Source organism: Equus asinus, chromosome 1 (assembly GCF_041296235.1).
Source record: "Equus asinus isolate D_3611 breed Donkey chromosome 1, EquAss-T2T_v2, whole genome shotgun sequence".
Taxonomy (NCBI): domain Eukaryota; kingdom Metazoa; phylum Chordata; class Mammalia; order Perissodactyla; family Equidae; genus Equus; species Equus asinus.
The window spans coordinates 91,276,355-91,303,546 of NC_091790.1; the positions used below are offsets into that span (position 1 = coordinate 91,276,355).

The following is a 27,192-nucleotide window of genomic DNA, read 5'->3' on the forward strand; positions in this document are numbered from 1 at the left end:
CCTCTCTCAAGCCAGGAGAGGTAACCATATTTCCAATTTCCTTCACAGCTGACACTCATGAGCTCTCCAGCAAAGATCAGGCACCAGGGAAGTGCTTATTGAAATGTACAAAATGGAAACAAATGGGTTTAACCCACCCGGCTTTACCCTCTAGCTTTTTTGTAGTTGTGCAGAAATCTCTGTTCTGTGCAACTGCAGGAAGGAGCTGTAGAAAATGATGGATCCCAAATTTTCTGGCAAATTCTTTGCTTCCTTTTGCATAGATATTAGCTGAAAATTATTAGTTGGCTTGTCATATCAGAGTAAAATTTTAAAATTTTTCTTTCTGGAGCAAAACTAGCCAGCATAGGAAAGTAAGATCTTATAAAGACACTGACAAGAATTAGCCTTCAAGGTCTGTTTTTCACAGGGGGCTCCTCTCATCAACGTCAGTCTCCCTGTGATTCCTGGGACCCTGACTTTTCTGTGCTTGGTCCCCCGCCTCTTATAAAAGATCAAGACCTCCATTTATTGACTATGATGTACTCTCATCCCTTCAGAAAGGTTAATTATGCTTGGCCTCTTGCCTGGTTGGATCCACCATCTGCATTCCAGGCTGTATTAGCTCATTGTTCTCTCCTTTCTTTCTCTCTCCATCCTTCTCTCACCCTCTCTCTCTGTATTTCTCTCTTACCCTTGCTTTCTCTCTTTCCTGCCACCCTGTATCTCTTTCATTCATTGCTTCATCACACATTTCCTAAAGACTGCCTCTCTGATAGGTGTTGTGCAGGTGTTTCACATACATAGAGTAATACACTTAAGTCCCTACACACAGGAACTAGTCACCCTCTCCCTTTATTTAAAATTCCTGTTGTTTGTGAGTTCATTAAACCCACAAGGAGGACTTCAGAGGGCATTTCCAGCTTCATTTAACCACCATCACTAACTTTCATTTTGCCTCTATAAATGCCTAAAAGAGAATCTGGTACACTGAACCCATTTTTACAAAAGTTTGTTGAAGAATGAATGAAGGAATGAATGAATGACAGTAGCAACTGACAGTTCTGAGCACTGATGATGTGCCAGGCATTTCAAACACATCTGTTTAGAAGCCTCTTTTGGTGCTGGCAGTCCTGGCAGCCACAAGACTGCTTTGAGAGCCAACCCTGAGGGTCCAGAGTCTGGGATGATGCTTCACAGACCAAGTCCTCCGAGTGCCATCGGGACTCTGTCCTTAATTTCCTGCTGGGACCTCCAAGTGAAACTCACCTGTTGGCCCAAAGGCTACTTGGGATGCCAAACCCCCCCCCCCCCCAAAACCCAACACCCCAGCACCTTGGCCCTGTGCTGCTAAGTTCATGTTGTCGTGTAAATCTAATAAATCGAACTGAACTCAACCCACAACCCACTTCCCATACCCCTAGGATCTTTAAAGGATCAAAGCAACTGGAATAAACTGTGATGTTTTCTCAGAACATCAGTCTTCAGAGATGGCTTGGGAAAGCAGAGCAAAGAGCGGTTTACATATTCCGGAGCACACAGCTAATCGGCCAGAGGGGTTTAAATCAGAGATAATTTGGGGACAAAGAGATTAGACCATTTGAATTTAGATAAGACTCTATTCATCAGTCTCTGTCCCACACTATAGACGCAGTTTGAAAGGCCATCTCAGTGCCCAGCAGAGTTATATTTTAACCAGTCACTGAAGATAAGAGCAGTGATTTTGCTCATGAACTCTCAGAATCTAAATAGAGACACCACAGGGAGCAATATCAGCATAAGCCTCAGTGTAGCCTCTTGGAAAACTCATTTCCTGATTCTTCTCTGAGATCCTCACTTTAAATTAATTTAATGTATTTACTTTTGCTAATTACTACAGGACAGCTAGGATGAATTTTTGAAATACTGAGGTTAAATGGGAGTTTGAAGAGCCAATCTGGAACCTTAGTGTACAAAAGGAGAACATGGGATATGCTTCCCAGGGATTGTAAAGATTTTTCTGGCACAACACCGACGGAAGAAGAAAGGACTGGGGGTGGTCGGGTTGACATTTACGGGCTCTGTTTTCCCAGGGGCTGCAACATGCTACAACTCTTGGGAGGAGTCCAGAGTGAGAGGCGGCAATGGGCTCCATTTCTATTCTATTTTATAAACCACCACATGGAGAAGTCTGGGTGAGTGCTGACTTAGTGAACACGGAAGTGGCAGAAAGTAGGAGGTGGACAGATTGGCAGATGGTTTTGACAGAGTAAAGTCAATGGCATGGGTTACCCACTATTAAGCCCCTGCCCTCAGAAGAGGCAAGAAATTATCTGGATTTCCTATTTGCAGACAGAGATTGTGTAGCACCAACATCCTACTGTGCAGGGGCAGAGGACAGCTAGGCTCACTGGCTTTGGGTTCCACCATGAGCTGTGATATTGAGTCCTGGTGAAGAGCACACACTTGGGAACACAGTTGCCTGGGGTCAAATCCTGATTTTGCTACTTACTAGCTTGAGACCTTGTTACTTAAACACCTGTGCCTCAGTTTCCCTATGTGTAAAATGGGCTAACCAGAGGTTAAATGAGTTAACCCATACAGAGCACTTAGATGGTGCCCAGCAAGAGTCCTGCATAGGGACTGAGACATTGGTGGGGGCCATTGTTCTGATCTGGTCCAGGTGTGCTGACACAGACCCCAGTGGGCGCCACTGAAGTTCTTCCCTTGGCCTGTTTTCCCAGGGGTCTGCCACACCCACTAGAGCACAGATTTAATCCAGTTCAGCCAGGGCAGGCAGCCCATCCTAGGGACCAGCCCCACCCAATAGCAAGCCCTCAGGCTACTTTTCAGCCTGCAATGACTGAGTGCCTTGATCCTCTACAGGCAGGCGAGTGTGTCCACCTCTGTGGGGCAGGGCCTGTGTGAGGACCAGGTGAACTGTGGGGGGCATTGGTGGAGAGGTGGGGGCCTCTGCAGTGTGGCATCAGGGTATGCTCCAGGGGGTTGAGAAGTGTGCATGGACCAGGACAGTGTTGATAGTGTGTGTGGCCCTGTGGGGAGTGAGGCTTATCAGTGGCAGAAGACCTGTGTTTCACAATAGCCGTAAAAAGGATCAGCCCCACCTTCCAAAGCCTGAAACAATTGAGTGCTCCCGTGCCTGGGCCCAGTGCCATTCAGCTGCACTCCTAAGAGACGTGACCACAGCCTTGTAGGCCTGAGGCCTATCACAACTCTAGGCCCCTAAGCCTAGCAACCAGCTACACTGGGTACCACCCAGTAAAGAGGAAAACTGAAACAGGACTGTGCTGATAGACTTTGTAGCCAACAGTGCTGAGGCTCCCCAAACCAGATTTACAAACAGCTGGCCAGGGAAGGAAAGACTAGACTCCCTGGGTCCCTGCAGGAAGAGCAACCCTGCCACAGCAGAAGGACACAAGTAGCCTACAAAGGGGTCAATCCTGGATCATTTGGTCTGGTGATAAAAGGGAAGCACACTGCTGGGCCTCATAAGGCATCTCATACATAAGGCCACTTCTCCAAGATCAGGAGACATAGCAGACTCACCTAATACATAGAAATAAGCACAGAGAAAGAGGTATAATGAGGAGACAAAGGAACAATTTCCAAGCAAGGGAACAGGACAAAACCCCAGAAAAAGGACTAAATGAAACAGAAACAAGTAACCTACTCAACAAAGAGTTCAAACAAAATATCATAAGGATGTTCACAGATATTGGGAGAAGACTGGATGACCACAGTCAGCTCATCAGCAAAGAACTGGAAAATAGAAAAAGGAACCAATCAGAAATAAAGAATACAATACCAAAAATGAAAAATTCACTAGAGGGACTCAATAGCAGAGTAGAGGATGCAGAAGAATGGATCAGTGAGCTAGATGAAAGAATACAGGAAATCACCCAAGCTTAACAGAAAAAAGAAGAAAAGAATTAGACAGAATGAGAACAGTCTAAGGGAACTCTGGGACAATATCAAGCATGCTAACATTCAGATTATAGGTGTCCCAAAAGGAGAAAAGAGAGACAAAGGGGCAGAAAATTTATTTGAGGAAATAATAGATGAAAATTTTCCTAACCTAAGGAAGGAAACAGATATCCAAGTACAGGAAGCACAGAGAGCTCCAAACAAGATAAGCCCAAAGAGGTCCACACCAAGACATATTATAATTAAAATGTCCAAAATAAAAGATAAAGAGAGAATCCTAAAAGCAGCAAGAGAAAGGCCACAAGTGACATATAAAGGGAAGCCCATCAGGCTATCAGCAGACTTCACAGCCGAGACCCTACAGGCGAGAAGAGACGGGCACAACATATTTAAAGCACTCAAAGAAAAAAACCTACAGCCAAGAAGACTCTATCCATCAAGGTTGTCATTCAGAATGGAAGGAGAAATAAAGAGCTTCCCAGACAAGCAAAAAATAAAGGAGTTTATCACCAAGAAACCAGTTCTACAAGAAATGCTGAAGGGACTTATTTAAGTGGGAGAGCAATGACCACAAATAGAGATAAAAAAAAAATTATAAAAAAACCAGGCAATAAAATCTCTTGCAGAGGTAAAAATATAGTAAAGGTAGCAGATCAACTACCTATGAAGAGAATATGAAGGTTAAAAGACAAATATACTAAAATCACCTATTTCAATGAGAAGAGGGTAATGGATAGACACACACTAAACAAGAGACAATATATGATTTCAAAAACATAAAATGTGGGAGGAGGGGAGTGAAAAACTAGAGCTTTTAGAAAAAGGTCGAGCTAAAGAGTTTATCAACTCGATATAGACTGTTATATACACAGAATATTAAATAGAATCCTCACGGTAATCACAAATCAGAAACCTGTAAGTAAGCAAAAAAGTAAGACAAAAGAAACCAAACATATTACTAAACAAAGTCATCAAACCACAAGGGAAGAGAGCAAGAGAAAAAGAAAGGAACAGAGAAGAAGTACTAAAACACCCAGAAAAAAAAAAAGTAACAACATGGCAACAAATACATATTTATCACTAGCTACTTTAAACGTCAATGGACTAAATGCTCCAATCAAACGCCATAGGGTGGTCAATTGGATAAAAAAACAAGACCCATGTATATGCTGCATACAAGAGACACACTTCAGACCTAAAGACATTCACCAACTGAAAGTGAAAGGATGGAAGAAGATATTCCATGAAAACGGAAAAGAAAAGAAGGCAGGGGTAGCAGTACTTAAATCAGACAAAATAAACTTTAAAACAAAAACTGTAACAAGAGACAAAGAAGGGCACTACATAATGATAAAGGGAACAATCCAACGAGAAAATATAACACTTGTAAATATCTATGCACCCAATATAGGAGCACCTAAATATATAAAGCAACTATTAACAGACATAAAAGGAGAAATAGTAACAATAATAGTAGGGGACTTTAACATTCGACTTACACCATTGGATACATCATCCAAACAGAAGATCAATAAGGAGACACTAGCCTTAAATGACACATTTGACCAGATGGACTTAGTAGATAAATATAGAACACGTCATCCAAACACCACACAATATGCATTCTTTTCAAATGCACATGGAACATTCTCCAGGATTGATCACATATTGGGCCACAAAACAAGTCTCAATAAATTTGAGAAGATCAAAATAATACCACACATCTTTTCTGACCACAAAGGTACGAGAGTAGAAGTCAACTACAGGAAGAAAACAAGAAAAGCCACAAAAATGTCAAGATTAAACAAAATGCTATTGAATAATGATTGGGTCAATGATCAAAGGAAAAATAAAAAAATTCCTGGAGACAAATGAAAATGAAAATACGACACACCAAAATCTGTGGGATACAGCAAAAGTGGTTCTACAAGGGAAGTTTATAGCAATTCAGGCATACCTTAACAAAGAAGAAAAATCCCAAATAGACAATCTAAAAGTGCATCTAAAGGTGGTGGACAAACAACAGCAAACAAAGCCCAATCAGTAGAAGGAAGGAAATAATAAAAATCAGAGCAGAAACAAACAAAATTGAGACTAAAAAAACAATAGAAACAAATTAATGAAACCAGGAGCTGGTTCACTGAAAAGATAAACAAAATTGCCAAACCCTTAGCTAGACTCATCAAGAAAAAAAGAGAGAAGGCTCAAATAAATAAAATCAGAAATGAAAGAGGAGAGATTACAATGGACACCTCAGAAATACAAAAGATAATAAGAGAATACTATGAAAAGCTATATGCCAACAAATCCAATAATCTGGAAAAAATGGATCAATTCTTAGAAACATACAACCTTCCAAAACTGGACCAAAGAAGTAGAGAATTTGAATAGACCAATCACCAGTAAGGAGATCAAAACAGCAATCAAAAACCTCCCAAAAAATAAAAGTCCAGGACCAGATGGCTTGCCTGGTGAATTCTACCAAACATTCAAAGAAGACTTAATACCCATCCTTCTCAAACTCTTCCAAAAGATTGAAGAGGAGGGGAGGCTTCCTAACTCATTCTATGAAGCCAACATTATCCTGATACCAAAACCAGACAAGGACAACACAAAAAAGAAAATTACAGGCCAATATCACTGATGAATATCGATGCAAAAATCCTCAACAAAATACTAGCAAATCGAATACAATACATTAAAAAGATCATACCTCATCATCAAGTGGGTTTCATTCCAGGGATGCAGGGATGGTTCAACATGCACAAATCTATCAACGTGATACACCACATTAATAAAATGAAGAATAAAAATCACATGATCATCTCGATAGATGCAGAGAAAGCATTTGACAGGATACACCATCCATTTATGATAAAAACTCTAAATAAAATGGGAATAGAAGGAAAATACCTCAACATAATAAATGCCATATATGACAAACCCACAGTAAATATCATTCTCAACAGAGGAAAACTGAAAGCTATCCCTCTAAGAACAGGAACCAGACAAGGATGCCCACTGTCACCACTCTTACTTAACATAGTATTAGAAGTTCTAGCCAGAGCAATCAGGAAAGAAAAAGAAATAAAAATGATCCACATTGGAAAAGAAGAAGTGAAACTGTCATTCTCTGCAGACAACATGATTTTATAACTAGAAAACCCTAAAGAATCCACTAAAAAACTTTTAGAAACAATAAAGGAATACAGTCAAGTCACGGGATACAAATCAATGTACAAAAATCAGTTGCATTTCTATACACTAACAACCAAGTAGCAGAAAGAGAAATTAAGAATACAATCCCATTTACAATTGCAATAAAAAGAATAAAATACCTAGGAATAAACTTAACCCAAGAGGTGAAAGATGTACACCACAAACTATAAAACACTGTTGAAAGAAATCGAAGACACAAAGAAATGGAAAGATATTCTGTGCTCTTGGATTGGAAGAATTAACATCGTTAAAATGTCCATACTTCCTAAAGCAATCTATAGCTTCAACGCAATCCCTATCAAAGTTCCAACAATATTTTTCACAGAAATAGAACAAAGAATCCTAAAATTTATATGGAACAACAAAAGACCCTGAATAACCAAAGGATTCCTGAGAAAAAAGAACAAAGCTGGAGGTATCACATTCCCTGATTTCAAAATATACTACAAAGCCACAGTAACCAAAACAGCATGGTACTGGCACAAAAACAGACAGATCAATGGAACAGAATAGAGAGCCCAGAAATAAGTCCACACATATGAACAGCTAATATTTGACAAGGGAGCCAAGAGCATACGATGGAGAAAGGAGAGTCTCTTCAATAAATGGTGTTGGGAAAACTGGACAGCCACATGCAAAAGAATGAAACTAGACCATTCCCTTACACCACGCACAAAAATCAACTCAAAATGGATTAAAGACTTGAATGTAAGACCTGAAACTGTGAGACTTCTAGAAGAAAACAGTACGCTCTTTGACATTGGTCTTAGCAGCATATTTTCAAGTCCCATGTCTGACCGGGCAAGGGAAAAAAAAAAACGAACAAATGGGACTAGATCAAACTAAAAAGCTTCTGCACAGCAAAGGAAACCATCACCAAATCGAAGACAACCTAATAATTGGGAGAAGATATTTGCAAACCATATATGAGATGAGGGGTTAATATCCAAAATATACAAAGAACTCATACATTTCAACAAGAAAAAAACCAACAACTCAGTTAAAAAATGGGCAAAAGATCTGAACAGAGATTTCTCGAAAGAAGATATACGGATGGCCAACAGGCATATGATGCTCAACATCATTAGCTATCAGGGAAATGCAAATCAAAACTACAATGAGGTATCACCTCACTCTGGTCAGAATGGCTATAATTAACAAGACAGGAAAGAACAAGTGTTGGAGCGGATGTGGAGAGAAGGGAACCCTTGTACACTGCCGGTGGGAGTACAAACTGGTGCAGCCACTTTGGAAAGCAGTATGGAGTGTCCTCAGAAAATTAGGAATAGATCTACCATATGATCCAGCTATCCCACTGCTGGGTATTTATCCAAAGAACTTGAAAATGAAAAGGCATAAAGACACATGTACACCTATGTTCATCGCAGCATTATTCACAATTGCCAAGACTTGGAAGCAACCTAGGTGCCCATCAAGGGACAAATGGATAAAGAAGATGTGGTGTTTATACACAATGGAATAATAATCAGCTATAAGAAATTATGAAATCCGGCCATTTGTGACAACATGGATGGACCTTGAGGGTATTAGCTGAGTGCAATTAGTCAGAGGGAGAAAGTCAAATACCGTATGATTTCACTCCTAAGTAGAAGATAAAAACAACGAGAAACACATAGAATGGAGATTGGATTTGTGGTTACCATGGGGAAGGGGAGGGCAAAGGGGGTGATTAAGCTCACATGTGAGGGGATGGACTATAATTAGTTTTTGGGTGGTAAACATGATGTAATCTACATAGAATTCGAAATTATTATGATGTACATCTAAAAGCTATATAATGTTATATCTAACGTTACTGCAATTAAAAAAAGAAAAAAAAGAAAAGACTAAAAAGTAATCTTGCCGTGGCAATCACCAAAAAAAATCCTCCGTAGGTGCTGGTGATTGTCATCATTTCCTCCTAAATGCTAAATCCCTCCTTTCTTCTCTGTCCCTTTTGCCATGACCTTGAATCAGGCTACCCCATGCCTTGTTTAGACTACTGTTACACTTCCCAAAAAAGTCTGATCATGAATAAATTCCTAAGTGGTGCCCTTTGCTTTTGAGATGCAGCCATCTCCTTGGCTGGGCTTGCAGAGCCCTGCGGGGTCTCCCCTCTACCTCCCCGGCCCAGGCTCCTTGCTGCTGTCCTCACTCTTCCGTGGCCCTTAGGCATTTCTTGGCCACAGCCTACTCTGTGCTCTCACTCCAGTGCGTTGGCCACCTCTTACTTTGTGTCACCCCTCAGATGGCCCACTAGGACAGGGTTGGACCTGTCACTCACAGCCACAGCCCAGGGTTCTTGACCACTGCTGTCTTCCCAGTACCCTGCACTTGACTGACAGACTTAGCCCACTTTGCTGGTCCCCGTGTGACTTTCCCTACAGCCTTCGGGAGCCTGGTCCTCCTCGCCTGTAGCTCTCCTGCTGTGACCCACTCATTTCCTGCTGCACTGTGAGCTCGGTATGGATCTGTTTCCCCTACTAGTTTTGTAAGTTTGGGAATATAAGAAATGTTGTCTTATATTTCACAGGATACATAACACTGGCAGATAAACACTCAAGAAATAACCCATGAGATGTCTAAAAGTTGATGAATATGCTATAAAAGCATAGCAAATTTTGGCTTTTTAATGACATACTGTAAAGTGATCATTTAGGCTGATAAAGTTCAACGGTGATCTTTAGTGGAACAATACAAGAATAAAATAAAAAAATAATCCAAATTGCTAAAATATCTGGTAATTGGATCTGCCGTTGGCTCTGTCACCTGTCCTCTGTCTTGTTGCCTTGGTATTTACAGAAGTGTCTGCTTTGAAGGTGAGTAGCTCTCAGAAATCATCCTCTCTGGCCCCTGTGGATGGGAGTTGAGGGCCGGAGCTGAATCACTACCCTGGGGCAGCACAGTTAGTGGGGTGGTGGCTGTCCCTCGGACCTCACCTTCATGAATCCTGACCTGGAACAGAAAAGCCATGGGGATGAGGGAACTAACTTGGGCAGTGAAGGCTGGAGGCCAGCTGGGACCTACACAGGAAGTTATGCACTTGAAGCTCACAGAAGAGCCAGTGTCTTCTCTCCGCAGCAGCCTACTTAGACTAATGCACCGCAGCTCCTTTTCTAGTTCCTCATCCAGCATGATTTTCACTCTCTCACATGCCTGCTCATCTATTATGAGTACACAAACATTTGTCAACATGGGTCTCATGACATGGCACCAAGAACTAATACAAGTGGCCTGGAATGTTCTACATCACAGTGGAGTGATAGGTTCCCTATCCCTCACCTGGACATGATAACCCAAGGACGGCTCAGCTGGTCTCATCTCCTCTCCTTTTAGCTGCTCACGTGCACTGATAATTCTTATTAGTGCGTCAATAATGAAAACACCTGGGGCTTTTTCAAATGAACTTAGACTAAACTATGTATCCTGCGTACTTGAAAAATGGATCTTTTGAACCAAAATTTTTTGAAGTTTGTCATTATTTTTCTCTTACAGATTGAACTAAGCACAGTTTGGTGCTTATAAATTTGTGGTCAGAGAATGATGCCCATAAATCAGTTTCTTTCTGGGATCCTCTCCCTCCTCTTGCCAGGGCCTGGTCTCAGGGACTTTAAACTTATATTATTCACCTAAAAACTCAATTCTGTGAGATCTTAATCTGGGTTAGGTGATAAGAAAGCTCTGTTGTCCAAAAAAGTTTGGGAAAATGTTAGATTACTCACAGTCTAGACAGCTTCATTTATTGTAGGACTTTGCAATAATGTGCACTGTGAGCGCTGAGGGGAGGAGTGTGACACAGTAGCAATGTTTTCCAAACTGAACTGATGATAGCATCTTTTGGATTCGAACATTTTATGACATTATTGTGCCATCTAATATATTTGAGGGTTCACTAGCTGGCTTATGTAGCCAGAAAGAGTGGATACGCTATCTGAAGCAACTAAATTATGCCCAGGGAGTGAGACCCATCTCTGACCCTGCAAAGCAGGAATTTAAGAAGTGATGATCTTGATCTTTCTGATTGGTACGTAGGTGACGTCTCCACAGCTCCTGAGTCCTGAGAACAGAATCCATTTTCACAGCGTACGTTAAGGCAGTGGTGTGGCTCTCTTCTGTTCTCCCCATCCCAGCCTGATTTCTTTCCTAGGCTACCTATATATGTTTTTTTCTTTTTCCTTTTTCTTGGGTGATATAATTTTGTTTGCCATCTTAGCACTTTAGCCAGGACAATAAACTTGCATAACAGTGGCCAGCTTTCCATCAATATTTAGCAAACTTCCCAAGAGAGTCCATGCATTTGTGAACAACGCAGGACATTCATAAATCAATAAATCTCACTTTGAAAATGCCAGGAGTTTAGTGTCTGGTCAGCCACTAAGTGTTTCTGCGTAGTTTCATTTCTAACTTTTAAAAAGGAAATTGTTTAATACTTAGATAAATAGTCACTAGCCCAAGAACAAATTTCTCTCTTTACAATTGAGAAAACCATTATTTTCCTTTCCCTCTAGGGATAGACACTCCATCACTATAGCTATTCAAAAGCAGCTATTCAACTACAGTGGAACAAGGTTTCTTTTGTGAATTAGAAAGCAAAGCTATCACAGACAAGCTCACAGCCACAATGTAGAAGGACTTCAAATCAAAGTAAGGCTAAACCAAGTACAACAGGCAGGACAGTAGATTTAAGTAACAGGTTGAAACTGGGAGTAATATTAGATAGAGACTATCCTGGAAGACTTTCAGGTCCTGGAAACTCAATTCAGAAACTTTGGTAACTCATACTTAAACAGGGCGCAGGTGAAGCTGAATTCTTGCGGTGGGAACTGTCTCTTTTAGGTTTTTGTATTTTTTTTATCATGCTTTTAGAAGGCTGATTTTGGGGGTCAAATAAACTTCCACAGTGCAGACACCAGTGGTCAGGCAGACTTGAATGTAAGATTGCAAGAGAGAGAGAGAAAAAGCTCAGGAACAAGAGAAGAGCCAGAAACAGGAGAGGCTTAGATTTTAGTCATTAATCTAACGTAATTCAGCCAAAATGTGGGGAAAGAAGCAGAGGAAGGAAACATTTAGTGAGCACCGGCTGTGTGCTGGGACCTCTGGTAGGGAGCTTCATGAAGGCTGACTGGTGTCGTCCTCACTACCTGGGAAGACAGATGGCAGAATCCCCTTTATAGCCAAAGAGACTAGGTGCAAAACGATTTAGCAACTTGCCTGAGGTCACATGGCTAATTAATGCCAGAATCGAGATTTCAATCTATAGTCCACTGGAGTCATAAGCCCAGTTCTGTTCTGGGCAAAACTTACTGAGGCTATGTGCCCCTTTACACGAAAAGTCACTTTTGTGGGGCTGCAAATTGACCCGAGATAATTAGAGAAGATGTGCTAAATGCCTGGGCACCCTCTGGTGAACTGGGCCTCATGAAGCAGTCAAGAGAAGCTGCCAGGGGTGTGCAGAGTTCTGGAAGCCCTGCCCGTGGTGGACATGCAGCCAGGACACCACTCTTACAGAGCTCACCTCCCTGTGGGGGCAGGTGGGCAGAAACTCAAGTAAAGAAGTAAATAAACTAGATCTTCCCAGGTAGCAACATGTGTTAAAAAGAAAATTAAACAAATAAAGCAGGTAATAGAGACTTCCTGGGGAGGCAGGGCAAGACTTCCGGTTTCCTGCCTTAGATAATCAAGGAAGAAAGCTAATTTCTGAATTCAGGAGTCAGGAATAATTCTATATTCAGTAAAAACTACTTGGGGTTAAACATCTCCCCTAGATCAGCCACTGTACTGAGTTGAATAGTATCCCTCAAAATTTCATGTCTACCCAGAACCTCAGAATGTGACCTTATTTGGACATGGTGTTTTGCAGATCTAGTAGTTCAAGATCTTGAGATGAAAGCATCCTTGATTTAGGGATGACTGGTGTATTTTAAGAGAAAGGAGAGGGAGATTTGGAGTCAGACACAGGGAAGAAGGCCATGTGAAGATGGAGGTAGAGACTGGAATGATGCTGCTGCCACAAGCCAGGGAATGACTGGAGCCACCAGAACTGAGAAAGACAAGGAAGGATCCTCCCCTAGAGCCTTCAGAGGCAGCATGGCCCTTCTGACACCTTGATTTTGGACTTCTGATCTCCACGACTGTGAGAGAGGAAGTTTCTCTTGTGGTAAGCTGCCCAGTTTGCAGTAATTTCTTATGGCAATCCTAGGAAATGAGTACAGTGACACACAGAAATAATAAGCATCTTCACGAAGCCACAGCATCTGAGGCACACACACTCTCTTCCAGGACCATTATCTAATAATGGCAATGTAACTTCTCTTTTCTGTGACCAGGGTTATGGCTGTGGGAATGACAAGAACACCAGGTGAATCGTGGTGGTCAGAGAGGGAGCGCTCCCCACTTCCCAGGGTGCTGGGAGCCTCCAGGAGCTGTAGAAATCAACACCAGATGGCACTAGAATAAATAGCAATGTGCTGCTGTCTAGTTATCCAGGGAGGTGGTCTCCTGCTTAGCCAACCTGGTCTAGAACCTCAGTGTCAGGAGGGGGCCTGCCTTCCCCCAGTGCCACTGCTCCTAACAAGAGCCTGACTTGTGTAGTAATGGGCAGTCACTGGCTGAGTGGTACCCAAAATATTTTTGTGTGTCTTATAAGTCACTTTCTACATCTGCTGGGAGTTGAATGAGCAAGTTCAGAACATCCTCAGGAGTAATTCTGCAGGACCAACAAATGCGACTATGAACCACGGGTGAGATGAACAGTGAGGAACTGGATAAGACCTGGTAGATGATTTGCTCCCTGCCTTTTGGTCCCTGGCACACTGCTCAACATCCTGCCCATTGTCTGAGAGAAATGAGGGAATGAGAGAATGACTGACGTAGGCGCAGAGAGGGGGCCTGCCCACAAATTCCTTAAATTCAACTGAGTAAAATGTACATCCACTGTCAGAAGAAAATAGGATTTAGCAAGTTGGGTTGCAAATAACTGATGCAGTGCTGGGATAAAGAGGGAGAAGTTTAAGATGAAAGTAAAAGTCCTTCTGAGGCAGTATGAGCAGCCAAATGCTTGGCTCACTGCTCTGTTCCTGTCCTAGCACACGGGTAGGGCTGCCCGGCCACCGTCTGCACACTCAGTCCTTCCCTCACTCTGGATTAAGCCTGTCAACAGGGGGACATGTAAGGAGCCACAGTGGAGCAACAGAAGCATTTATTCACCTCTGTCAGTCCTCGTTCAACCTGCACACCAGGACTGAACCCAGTACCTCCCGCCCCCACCCCCGCTGTCCACTCAACCACACTGTCACCTGCGTCCTCCATCTAGCCTCAGCCTGGCTTGCTTGCCTTGTTATCAAGTGCTGACTGGGTGAAGCCACATCTCTCCCTTTACCACAAATTACCACAGTACTCAACAAAAAGAACGCCAGAGAAATAAGAATACTAACATCAAACCATACTGAGCACTCAAAAAAGAGAAAATTGTTCAAATTTAGCTGATTATTACATTTTCAACACGTAGTGGGACAGGCACTGATTTGATGCAAGAGACCAGGAGTTCAATTTTGCCCAAAATAAAGTGTATGTTGTGTGCATGTCTGCATACTCATGTACACATACCCTCTTGGCAATCTCTTAGCCATCCCAGGATGGAGACCCTAATTGTCGATTTTCCAGTTGTCTTTGTTTTTCTCCTTGCCACCTTCCTTTGGTGATCTCGGGGCTCTCACTAATGACAGTAGCATCCCAGGAGACGTGGGGCGGGAGCAGCAAGCTAAGGCAGCTGCACATCCGGCTGAGTGGGAACATCTGCCCTACTTTCAGAGCCAGCTGCCTGCTCTGTGTGCACTCCTCTGGGCAGTGCTCTCGGTTTACCTTTGCAATCTGCACACACCAGTTGAGCAGGTACTGGGAGCCAATGTTGTCCTTGTGCTCACGGACATAGTCCAGGAGGCAGCCGAAAGGCATGAGCTGCGTGATGAGCTGGACTGTGGAGGTCAGGCAGATGCCCAGAAGGCGACACACGTGAGGGTTGTCCACACTGGCCATCACATAGGCTTCCTGCATGGAGAAGAGGAGAGGACAGCATCAGAAAGGCTCCCCACAGTGGTAAAGGGAGAGGCAGACAGAGCCCTTTCCAGGTAAAAAAGGACAAACATGATTTTGAGTTTCAAAATGTGTACTTGTGGAGGACAACCTAGCCCAGGAAACATCTAGTGTAGTAGACATTCACGCAGGGCCTGTGACATGAGAGGCTGTGAAATGACCAGGCACTTTGTGGAAGACAGTGGCCTCCTGGGTGCATGTAGGGATTCCTCTTCACAGAGAGACCCAGGCAACATTCGCCTTTGGTAAAATGTTGGATGAAAATGAGACTCGATGTCTCAAGTTTGGGTATTGCTGATGTCTTCATTATGAACACCTCCACCTCAAGGCTAAAGATGCCGCAGTTTAAAATGTCAGGGAGTGTAGAAATCCACATTTGGGTTCCTACACCCTGGATAAAGACTTGCCCACTGAATCCAGAACCCTTGCTCTAGGTACTGCAGAGATGTGGTGGTGAGAGCGCCCAATGGAGGTCACGTGAGCCAGCAGGCAGCCATGGAGGGACACTGCACTTCTCATCAGAGTAGTGCTTGTTCCTGACTGTGCAGTGGGCAATGGGGTGGGGGGAGTGCACCTACAGCACTAGTATGCTCCTGGAGCCACCTCTGCAAAGTGGAGCTGGAGAAGCCCTGTCACTGTACCTGTTTCAGGCTTTGAAACAGACAGAGGGCATTAAATCTACAATGACTGTAGACTCACTTGGCTTCCCAGGCATCATTTCTAAAAAGAGGTGGTCTGTGTTGCCCCCTGCCTCAGTTGCACAATGGGAAAACCAAGCTGCTCTGTAAAATGCACCATCCCCCACAACCAATTCGTCCCGCTGCCAAGGCAGGGGCCTTTGTTTCACACAGATTTATTTAAATCCTTCTTTATTTAAATCTTTCTTTATTTAAATCCTTCTGCTATTTTGGGGTACAGGAAGTTGATTTTATTTAGGACAGTGTACACAAACCTCAAATCTGACTGAGAATTAGGGAATCCTCGATTTCCACCCATAAATTGTCTCTTTCCCTTTAAAATACAGAGGGTGGTGACCTTTTTTTCAGGTGTGAAAGAGACCACATGGCTGCAAGAGAAAGTTCAGAGGTTCCTTTTCACATCTCAAGTGGTTGAAGCACGGATTTGGGTGAGCTAGGCTCTCCTTGAAGAAGTGAGCACAGCCTGGGCCAGGTGAAGGTACCAGGAGGGTGTGCTCCAGGATGCTCAAGAGCAGAGAGCACCGCAGGAGCCAGAGATGAAGGAGGAGATGGGTGGTGGGGCTGAGACAGCACACATACATACTCCTAAATACGAACATACCGCCGCAGCTTCTGGCCTTCACCCTCTCCTGGCCCTTGCTGTTCCTGAGAAGCATCAGGCCCTGCCGGTCCAGACTTTCCTCGTGTAGCCCCCTCCCCCTCTGCTCTCTGCTCTCTGAATCCTCCCTTAGGCCCTGGCCCACAAGGTCCTTTGTCTGGAATGCCCTTCTACCTCCCCTTTCCCTGGAGGACTCCTCCTCAGACGGGCCTCTCCGACCCCCAACCTAGTGAAACTTTCCTGGCACCTTGCAGTTTCTCTTTGGGGGAGCAGGCTCTACATGGCTGAGGAACTTGCTAGAGCTGCAAATTCCTAGGCCCCACCCAGGCCCTGTGTGAGTGTAGGGAGGCAGGGCCCAGGATCTGATCTGTTTGAACAGACCTCTGGGGATTCTGAGTACTTTGGAGCACTCCTCATAATCTGCACTTAAATATTTGTGTGATTTAAAAAAGTATCATTGCACGCCATGCTGTCTGAGGAGAGGCCTGCATCCAGCTCCCAGAACATGCCCAGTGCTCTTTACCACTGAACCCTCTGGACAAACGCTACGCATCTGTTGCCTCAGTTTCCCCCACATATGTTCCTGCAAGTGTGGTAAGTGCTTAGGTGAGAGGGCTAGACCTTTTCTTCTTTTGTCATCCAGGGGCACCTACCACACATCGAGGCACATAAGTGCCTCGAGAACATCAGGGTTGAACCACATGGAAACCATACCAAGCCAGAAATTCAAAGCAAAGCAGAGACCATGCCACTTCCATTAACAAAAGAAATCCTTGTCGCTTTTAATATTCGTTGCAGACTCTGGGACACTTTCGTGAGTGGTAGGCACTCTGCTTTCAAGTAGAGTCTGTATTTTTCTTTTACATTGAGACCTTAGTATCACAACAGTAAAGAGTAGATATTCAATACTTATGGACATTTGAACATCCGTTCGTCTTTGAGAAGGGCAGTTTATAAACAGTTCGAAGTGGAAAGGCCTGCAAGTGCATTTCTTCTGGGGCCATTATCTGAAGTCTGAAGAGGAAGTTGAAGCCCAGGGAGGCGAATGACCCACCTGAAACCATGTTCTGAGTGTCAGCACTGGCCCCGCATGTGGTGTCCTGGGCTGGGCCCTCCCTGACACCCTGCTCACCCTGCCTACCATGTCGCCTGGTGGCCTCCTGTGCTGCCTTGTTGAGCGTTCTGGATAAAGGTCTACCAGGAAACTCTAGATGCTAAGAGACACACAGCACATATACAAATCTGTTTTGCATTTTCTTTCCACTGCCTGTCCTAAATTTAAACTGGGAAGTCTATGGAAAGATTAACAGGCCATGAAATTGCCAGAAAAGCACAAATCACGTTTCTCTCCCAATTCTGGGAAACTGTACAAACATAATACCAAAGAAATCCTCTAGCTATTCCTATTTTCTCAAGATCTGGTTGAGATTTGGAAACATATTGTATTCATTTTAGAGGGGAGAAAAATCTGCAAACTGGAGCAGTTCAAACTCCCATCTGTTGTGGGGCTGGCAAGGAGAGACCTGGACCCGGAAGTTTGAGAACAGAGCATGGGGCGTGGGTGTCAGGCCACACAGGGCCTGGAGCCCTGCCAAGTCCTGATCCCATTAAAATCTGATAGAGCAACAGAACCAGGTCATCATTTCCGCCCCACCCCCAGGCACTATGGGGACACTGTTTGGTCATGTGTCCTGTTCAGTGTGTGCAGAAGTTAAAGTGAGCTTTGTTCTTCACTGTTTATCTTGGAATCTCAAAGGTGCACTGTGACCTACAGCAAGCATGCTTGGTATTCCACAACAATCTCTGAATTAGCTGCCCAGCCAGGCCCACAGGCTGGTAGGCGGAGCTCACACTCAGAGACCCCAAAGGCTGACGCCTGAGTCACATGGCAGGGGTGTCTCTGAGGCTTGGTGACCTTGAAAGTTTATTATTTTTTGTCCCAATTGTCCAAATAACTTCGTACCTTCCTTCCTGCTTGTCTCCCTCATTTGTGAACTATTTTAAGAATGAGAAAAAGGATTCCACCAGATTTTAAACTCCTTCAGGAGAGGCATATGCCTGATCTGAAGAATGAAGAGTAGGTGGCCCTACATTTTTGGAACATTACCAGTTAACTACTCTGCTGGTAGCAACTTAAACCAGGGGCTACAGTGTGTGTGTGCTGGGTCTCAGTGTCTGGCCTCAGTAGGGGAAGAAGTGTCTGAGTGGAAGCCTTGACACAGGCTTGTGAGCATTTCAAAGAGCACACCCTACCCCGTGGGCTGCCCTGTCAAAGAATTAACTTTCTCTTCAGCTCACTGTGGAAACTGGCCTTAGAAGCGCCAGCTTTTGCTTCCTTTAGCAGAAACAGCCTGCTTCAGCTTCACCTCTGCCTTCAGGGGGCTCTCAGTCACCCACACAACACCCTGCACCAACAGGTACCCGTGAGCACTGGGCAGACGGAGCTGCGGGAAAAGCAAATGAGAACGCCTTTTTCAAGTACGTTGTCCCTAACTGAGTCATAACATTTGATATGAGAGGAGAAGACAAAGACGAATAGAAAGAAGAAACAGGACGTGGGGAAGGAGAGGAAACAAAAACAATGGAGGGAGAGCAGGAGAGATGCAGAGCAAGAGGCAAAAAAGGGACTTTTTTAACTTTTTAAACTTGTAAGTCTTTACCTTTTCTGTCTTCCATCCCTCCTCTGCCACACAAAAGCAGGTTTCCTCCAGTTTTAGAAGTCCCAGGGAGCCCTGTTCAGTGAAAACTACTTCCTTCCCAAAAGCATAGCTATTGTCTTAAAAATCACCCTTACTCTGCATTGTAAATATTGCTGAAATTCACATTTCAACATCACTTTGTGAAATTTATTAGCATTTCTTAAATGAGTAAAAAATGAATTAAGAAAGCAAGTTCTGCAAATATATTTTCTTTTTAACAGTATAGGTGAGGGAGCCAGAGGTTGTTAAGTGAAGAGACTTCACAAATGGCTCGTCCACTATATTTCCTATGGTTATGTTAATAGATACTGACATTGTGTAATGGAACTTCACATGAATTTGCAAGCCATTAAAATGAAAGAAAATTTTGCTTGATAAGTATATCATTGATATGTGAGATTTTCTACTGCACTGTATTAATACATCATCTTTCATTTAGAAGTGTACCACAGTGGGAATTTCCTCATTATAATAAAAGGAGGGAAGGCTGCCCGGAGAAAATTGAAGTGGAGAGTGTTCTGCCACTGGGAAGTTCATTGAATCTAAACGTATTTATAAAAAGGCTCATGTTTGTTTTGCTTACTAACTATTCTGTGGGTTAGATACAAGAGTGGGGAATATTACATCTGACTTTTGTCCTTCTTGGCTAAATTCTCTAGATTTTTGAGGCAATAAAGGCTGTCGTTTTCCTTTTTCTTTGACTGTTTCTCCAACCCACTACTAAGCCCTCTACCTCCCCTTTCACTGACTCTGTCTTGGGACAAGGGCAAGAATTTTCATCAACCCACAGCAAGCAGAGGCCAATGTTGTTAACACAAGACCCTGGAGGGTTTGCCGACTGCATGTTCCAGAGCATCTCCTTAAAGTGGCCTCCGCCAAATTCCAGGATGGCCCAGCCTCTTTCTAAGAGTGTGCAGCCCCCTCATTGGCTAGTGAAGGTCAAGACAAGGTGGAGAAAGTTCAGTAGAATCAAAACCAAACACATAACAATCATCTTGTGGGACATTCTAAAGACTTACTCCATAAAAACAATCAGCAGACACTGGAGAATAAATTTAAATTATTTGGGGAGAAAGTACAGCAAGTGGGCAAGAGTTTATAGAGTGGGCATCATATTGTTAACCCTAGGCACCTTTAAAAAGCCATTTCAAAGATAAGATAACAGCAAAATGAACATGAGTTTCAGAGTCAGGAGTAACAAAGGGCTTGAATTCTACCCCAGCCGTGTGAACCTGAGCAAATTTCTTCATGCCTCCATTTCCTCATCCAAAAAATATTGAGCACAATACCTGCACCATAGGTTCATCAGGAGCCTTTGGTAAATGCCCAGCACCTGTAAGTTTCTATCCTTTTGGGGGAGATAATAGAATGGACGAGGTGAGTTTTCTCTGTAAGAGAAGGCCTGAGAGGGAATTATACCAACTACAGCTAGAAGGGAAAAAAGATATAAAAAGTGAACATTTAGAATATGGTGATGAAAAAAAGTCTAAAACAGAGCAATGTGCTGCCAGACACCAGAAAAGGTGGCTTCTGACGTCCAGGCCTGTGGACAACCAGAAAACAAAGCAGACACTCACATCAAGAATTTCCTTGTTGGCTTTTGGAGACGTGGCTTCTCTTAATTCCTTGATAGCCACAGGAATTTTAACCTTCTCACCTTCTGGGATCCAGAGCCCCTATGACAAAGACAGAGGGAAGACATTAACTGGCAATTGTCTTACCATGCAATATGTAACTTGTGAGCTGGATGGACTTTATTAGTGACACTATCCCAAAGGGTAAGGGACATCGAGCAAACTCTGCATTGCAAGGCCATCAGGTCTGGGAGTGATGACATCCCAGTAGCTCTTTTTTTTTTTGAGGAAGATTAGCCCTGAGCTAACTACTGCCAGTCCTCCTCTTTTTGCTGAGGAAGCCTGGCCCTGAGCTAAGATCCGTACCCATCTTCCTCTACTTTATATGTGGGATGCCTACCACAGCATGGCGTGCCAAGCGGTGCCACGTCCTCACCCAGGATCCGAACCGGCGAACCCTGGGCTGCTGAGAAGCAGAACGTGCGCACTTAACCGCTGCGCCACCAGGCCGGCCCCCTCAGTAGCACTTTAGCTATCATGTTCCATGAATTAGTTAGATTTCAAAAACCCTAAACTCGTGCTAGTTATAAAACCAGTGTGGATCATTTCATGCAGAATTCTAAGACGCCAGGTCTAGACCTAACTGCAATCAGACTTAATGCAAAGAGGATGTAGAAAAACAAATTAAAAAGAAGCTGTTTTAACCTGGGCTTTATTTGGATGCTGTCACTCAGTGATAGACAATCCTCCTTCAGAATCCATCTGTGCCACCCACCCCACTAAAAGGTCAATGTGTCATCCATAAAAATGTTTTTGCCTGTGTACAGGTCTCACAGGACCACTTATTTCTTATGGTGATTATAAAAGATTTCCTCTCAATAATTGAGAAAATGGTGTAATTTCCCAAAGCTTCAGTGACACAAAGAACAGACCACGATGCTAAACAGACCACAGCCAAGGACTCTGCATTTGCCCACCTAGAATGTGAGGGGGCTGCCAACCCGAGTCCCCAGAAGCCTCAGTATCACACCTCTAGTGGCCTCACCTTGTACACTGTGCCGAATGCTCCAGAACCTAGCACCTTGATCTTTTTGAATTCGGTTTCCTTTAAGATCCTCAAGAGAGCTTGGTTTGGAGCTTCTCCGCTGGGTGTAAGAGGCTCCACGAGCTGTGAGAGACAAGGAACAAGAGCCAGTGCTGCTTGGCATCAACACTCAGTGCCCCCGGGGGAGGAGGGTGTTATGCAGGTGCAGACACAGCAGTGTGCGGTTGCGCTTTAGCACAAACAACTTGCCATGCTCCCTCAAAAGGAAAAATGGACACCTTCTCTAAAGAACTTCATAAAAGATGATAGGAACAGGGACTCCCTGATACTAGCTAGTGTCCTTGAACAGAATGGCTCCATTTCAACAAATGCAATTTCTGTTTCCAGGCTAATTAGCTGGAATTGAGAAAATTTTGGTGAGGAAAATTTTTATACAGTGGTCATTTTGGTAGCCTGTAGGAGCTCATAACCCACAGGTGTCACTATGCTACGAGCTGCTATGGGTCTCTCCTCCCAGGGACTCTGGCATCTGACACACTGCTGGACACTTGATAAGTGTCAGGGATAACATCAGTCACACACAGAGCTCAAAAAGGAACAGCACTGGTGTGGACAATGGCATTTCCCAAAGTAGCATCTCCTCAACCACAGTGCCTTTACAGGAGCTCAATTACATACCTATTCACAAGACTTTCTCCTGGGCATGTACACTGGTGCTATACTGTAAAAAGCACTCTGTACGGCTTTGCAACCATGTTGTGTGACTTACGCTAGAAACATTTGCATTTCATTGGATAGATGTACCAAAATGTAACTAATTGCTTATAATTAGACATTCAGAGATTCTTCCTGGTTTTTCCATCCCAAGAAATAAAGAATAATAATACAATTACATACTTAAAATACAAAATTTCAAATAGCAAGTCTGCACAGCCCTTGCTCTTATCTGGGGCAGTGAGGACTCTGATGGGGTGCTGACGGGGTGCACAGGCCAGGGTGCACACTCACCTCTCTTTCCTGCAGGAGTCTGCGCAGAGTGCGCTTCCGGACGATGTGCCGCCTGCGCAAAAAGAGGCCAATCCCAAGGGCTACCACCACCACCAGGAGGAGGCCGCCCACAATCCCAGTAGCGATGGATGGGATCTTGGGCCTGGAACGAGGTGGAGACACATGGCAAGGTAAGGTTTGCTGGCAGATTTTATCACACTGGCATTTTACATATTTCCAGCATATTTTGATACAGTCACATCATTTAAAACTATCTCAGAAAGTGGAATGCTGAGCAGCTTCCAAAGGGAGAAAAGAAAACTGACTAAGAGTTCTGGGGCAGCGTTTCTAACTTCTTTCCACCCACTGCCTCTGTCCTGCTCTTTTCATTTTTTAAATTGAGGTATCATCCGGACCTCTCCATATGATGGTTATATTTTAATCTGCTGATTATGAAAACACATCATTCAAAAAGTAACTCAGACTTCAATAATGCTTTTTATATGGATGTGGATGTATCCCCAGAGTGTCTCCATATATTTGAAGCATGGCATTCCACACAGAGGAGATGTGTATTGTCTACTGGCCAGGCTGGGTGAAGGGACTCTCTCAATAATGTCCTTGGCTTTCAAGATGGGACAACAGCCACGTGAAATGCTTTATGAATGAGCTTGGAGGATGTTATAAAGTAATAGGATTCTGACATAGAAAACATCACTGTCATAGATGAGTGATGTCATCATGTGGCCTCAAACCACTTTAACGCACTCCTCCTCCCACAAGGTTGTGTCTGATTTCAGGGACAGCAAAAATGCAAAACTCAGGTTCTAAAGCTCACTGGGGAAGAACCATCTGAATTAGGAGATTCTGAATTTAGAATCTTTATAAAGTTATTATTATCAAATATCTATGCCATTTAGGCTTCTGGCAAATGGCATATTTTCAGGTAGAAATGTTAATGACTATAAATGATCAATTAGAAGCATTATTTGCACCCAAAAAAGGTACCAGCATCCTTACAAATTTCTTGTAAGTGGGTTGAACATACTTCATGAAAACAGCATTTACAACGCTTTCTTCTTACCGAGTGCAAAAGTCATCTCCTGCTTTACACTATCTCCCCAGTTAATGCAGTTTGAATTAATGGGCTTTTACTATTTTGAAGGGAAGATATAAGGAATAATTTGTTACAGAGTATGTGTTCCATGGGGAGCCACAGTAAGGGTGGATGAGTGACAAGAGAAGAGAAAAAGTTTACAAGAGTAAAGAAAACAAGGAATGTCCATTGGTTTCAAGGTGGGTATGTGACAGAAAATATCATTACTAAGATACTGTAGTATGAAAAATAGGAAAAATTTTGCAAGGGTCTTTGCTAAGTGAAGAGGTGGCATGACAGAAAATCTGAGAAACTGCCTTATTTGTCTTTAATGTCTCACTTGATAGTAGGAGGGATCTGTTATCACGGCTAATTCTGAGGCAGAGGTGTGAGCTGATGTTGAGGCAGGGAAGGGATTTTGTAGATATGGAAGAGGTGCCTGGAGGTTTGGCTGGTGTTAGGGATATCAAGAAGAGCAAACAGGTGCCTTGTATAGAATTGTGATTCCTCACTAGATATTATTAATTGATAATACCACTCTTTCCTGATGAGTCTGAACAGGAATTCCCAATACTGCTTTTCTCAGTTTAGCACTTCCAGCAATGATGGCAAATTGATCAGAACTGAAATGCTGAAGGAAGTCATGTTTAGAAAGGGAAGGAAGGGGAGAAAATTCCCCCATATTGGACATCTGTCATCGAACAGAAAGGTCATTCAAACTTGGGATTGTGATAAGGCCAACTGGGTCAGTGAGGAAAAAAAAGACGAGAAGCTGGAAGAGAAGGATCCAACCAACCTGGTGTAACAAAGAAGGCAGAGGTTGGCTCCACAGAAAGAGCCGTACTGGACAACGAGCACTTCTCCACATGCAGCAGGCCCCACTGAGGCATACCCAACAAGGCAGGCAGGAGGAGTGCGGTGGAACCACCAGGTGGTCTCTGCCAGGGATGCCTACGCTGGCCCAGAGGAGAAGTGAGAACTGACAAGGTAGAGGCAACCAGAACAGCGGGAAAGCATTATCTTTGCCCAGAGCATGTTGGGTCATTGCTGACAGGGTCAATTAGACACAAAGCTGTAACACTTACCCATTTCTCGCACAGCCTTCGAGGCCTGGCCCAGCACAGCTGTAGGAGTTGAAAGAGAAATACACATTTTGATCGTTCTACTTCTTTAGCATTTCTTCTTGGAGTTTTTATTAAATCCTAAGGTAATGTGTGTTAAATTACTCTCAAATCATTAAAATCCCAATGTGTCTCAATTTTGGGCTGGTGGTTAATCATTTGTTTATTATGCATTTATTCATCTGTTCATTCACTCAGCAAATATTTTGAATGTCTACTCTGTGACGGGGATTGTTCTAGCATTGAACAAAGTAGACAGTTCCTGGTCTTCATAACTGAAATGTTTTCATGTATTATTATTGACAGCATAGCTGTCTCATAGCTGGCTTGAATGCCAATACGAGCAGGGGAGGAGAGGGAGTTGAGACTGGAACAATTTCCTGGGCCAGACTGATCAAGGAGCAGGCGGAGAGGAACAGGTAAGTGAAGACATGAATTTCAGTGGCAGAGAAGTGGTGATGATGATTTCAGGTCCAGAAAGCGAGGAGCAAGAGCTGGCTTGATCCACTTCCACCCAACTGAAATGTCTTACATGAAGTAGACAGGATTTGTCTTAATGCGACTCTTGCACAGCTGGGTTCCCTTTCCAGCAGAGGAGACCACCAACAGGTGATTACAGAATGATGGTTAAAAGGGCAGAGTAAGTTGGCTTTGAAGTACAGCAACATTTGCCAACACAAACGTCAACAGGAAAACAAAATATTCCATTAAATGGAATGACTGACATATCATGGCCTGGGGAAAGACAAAGAACTACATTTCAAATACATGAAGAGGACTGGGGATGCTTGTTTGACACTGTCGTCTGGTCCTTAACATTTTCTATCTCTTGAGGGCTCTGATCTCTACACTCCACTCTCCTTGGTTTTGAGGGTCTAAGCCATCCCCCTTTTCCACGGTGTCAGTGCAATCTTGCCCCTGCAATGCATTTGGGCCTTCATTCCTACACCGGACATGCACGCTTCTTCAGGCAGTGGAATATGCAGGGAGGTCTTATTATTTCATAGTCTATTATGTCCTAGGAAAACCAAGATCACCAAAGACAAAAAACATTCACTACTGGATGACCACTGATAAAATCTGGGCCTACTCACAAAATCCCCCTTCACTAGTGTTTTTTCCCACATTGCCTTTAGTCAGTGTCCAGACTATAATAGGATGGGAATACTGTGCAAAGTGGGTGCAAACAGAAACTGTGAATTTTGGACACAATACAGGGTTTTATGCAGCCTCTGACAGTGCTGCAGGGATTGCTAGCAAGAAGCTATTGACAAATAAGAAGCCCATAGGGAAATATAGGCCAGTTTACATTTGAAGAGATGACTGACAAGGACAGTGATAGGACAGGTGCTGTAAGGAAGAATGATCTGAGGTCCTCGGGACAGCTGATGGTGCCCTTGGTAACTCTGCAGAAATGACTGTCGTGTGTCAAGTGAAAGAGGCCATATCATGCCATCATTTAATTTTGTCAGGAAATTATTCTCTGTCCCCCACTTGATTTATTCTTTTTTGTTACATGTAATTAAAATAGACAAAATTTCTTATTGTTTAATTTTTTGGATAACAATTTCAAAGAAAACTTCCCCTTATGACTTCCTATGAAAATGTGGTTCTACCTAAAAATGGATTTGCTTCCAGTTTCCTTACCATTCTCTTGGGCCACCAGACCTGCCATACCGGGCAGGCATTTGGGAAGCAGGCAGCTCCCATGTCATACTCTGGGCTCTGTCACAACCGGCTAATGAGTTGTGGTGATGACTGAAACTTTTTTTTTTTTTTAAAGATTTTATTTTGTCCTTTTTCTCCCCAAAGCCCCCCAGTACATAGTTGCATATTCTTCGTTGTGGGTCCTTCTAGTTGTAGCATGTGGGACGCTGCCTCAGCATGGTTTGATGAGCAGTGCCATGTCCGTGCCCAGGATTCGAACCAACGAAACACTGGGCGGCCTGCAGCGGAGCGCACAGACTTAACCACTCAGCCACAGGGCCAGCCCCGCGATAACTGAAACTTTTTAAGCATTCCTTCAACAATACAAAAGGAAAAATCCATACACCTACTCTGAGAAAACAGTGAGACACGGTATTTGATAATGTGTATATAACAAATACACAAAGAAATGTTTTCTTATTTTCCCTTATATTGCCATCAACATTTCTCCATA

The 27,192-nt window shown here is 43.4% G+C and overlaps 1 protein-coding gene across 4 annotated transcripts in view; it reads right to left on the reverse strand.

Moving 5' to 3' along the window:
• Positions 1-27,192, reverse strand: part of EGFR (epidermal growth factor receptor) — a 193,315-nt gene that overhangs the window by 12,210 nt on the left and 153,913 nt on the right. For all 4 annotated transcript variants that reach the window (XM_044761434.2, XM_070496260.1, XM_044761435.2 and 1 more), the window contains exons 16-20: positions 24,996-25,034; positions 22,836-22,977; positions 21,828-21,950; positions 20,786-20,884; positions 14,983-15,168 (exon numbers count right to left, since the gene is read on the reverse strand). In XM_044761434.2, coding sequence (XP_044617369.2) covers positions 14,983-15,168; positions 20,786-20,884; positions 21,828-21,950; positions 22,836-22,977; positions 24,996-25,034 — 589 coding nt within the window. The remainder of the gene's footprint in view (positions 1-14,982; positions 15,169-20,785; positions 20,885-21,827; positions 21,951-22,835; positions 22,978-24,995; positions 25,035-27,192) is intronic.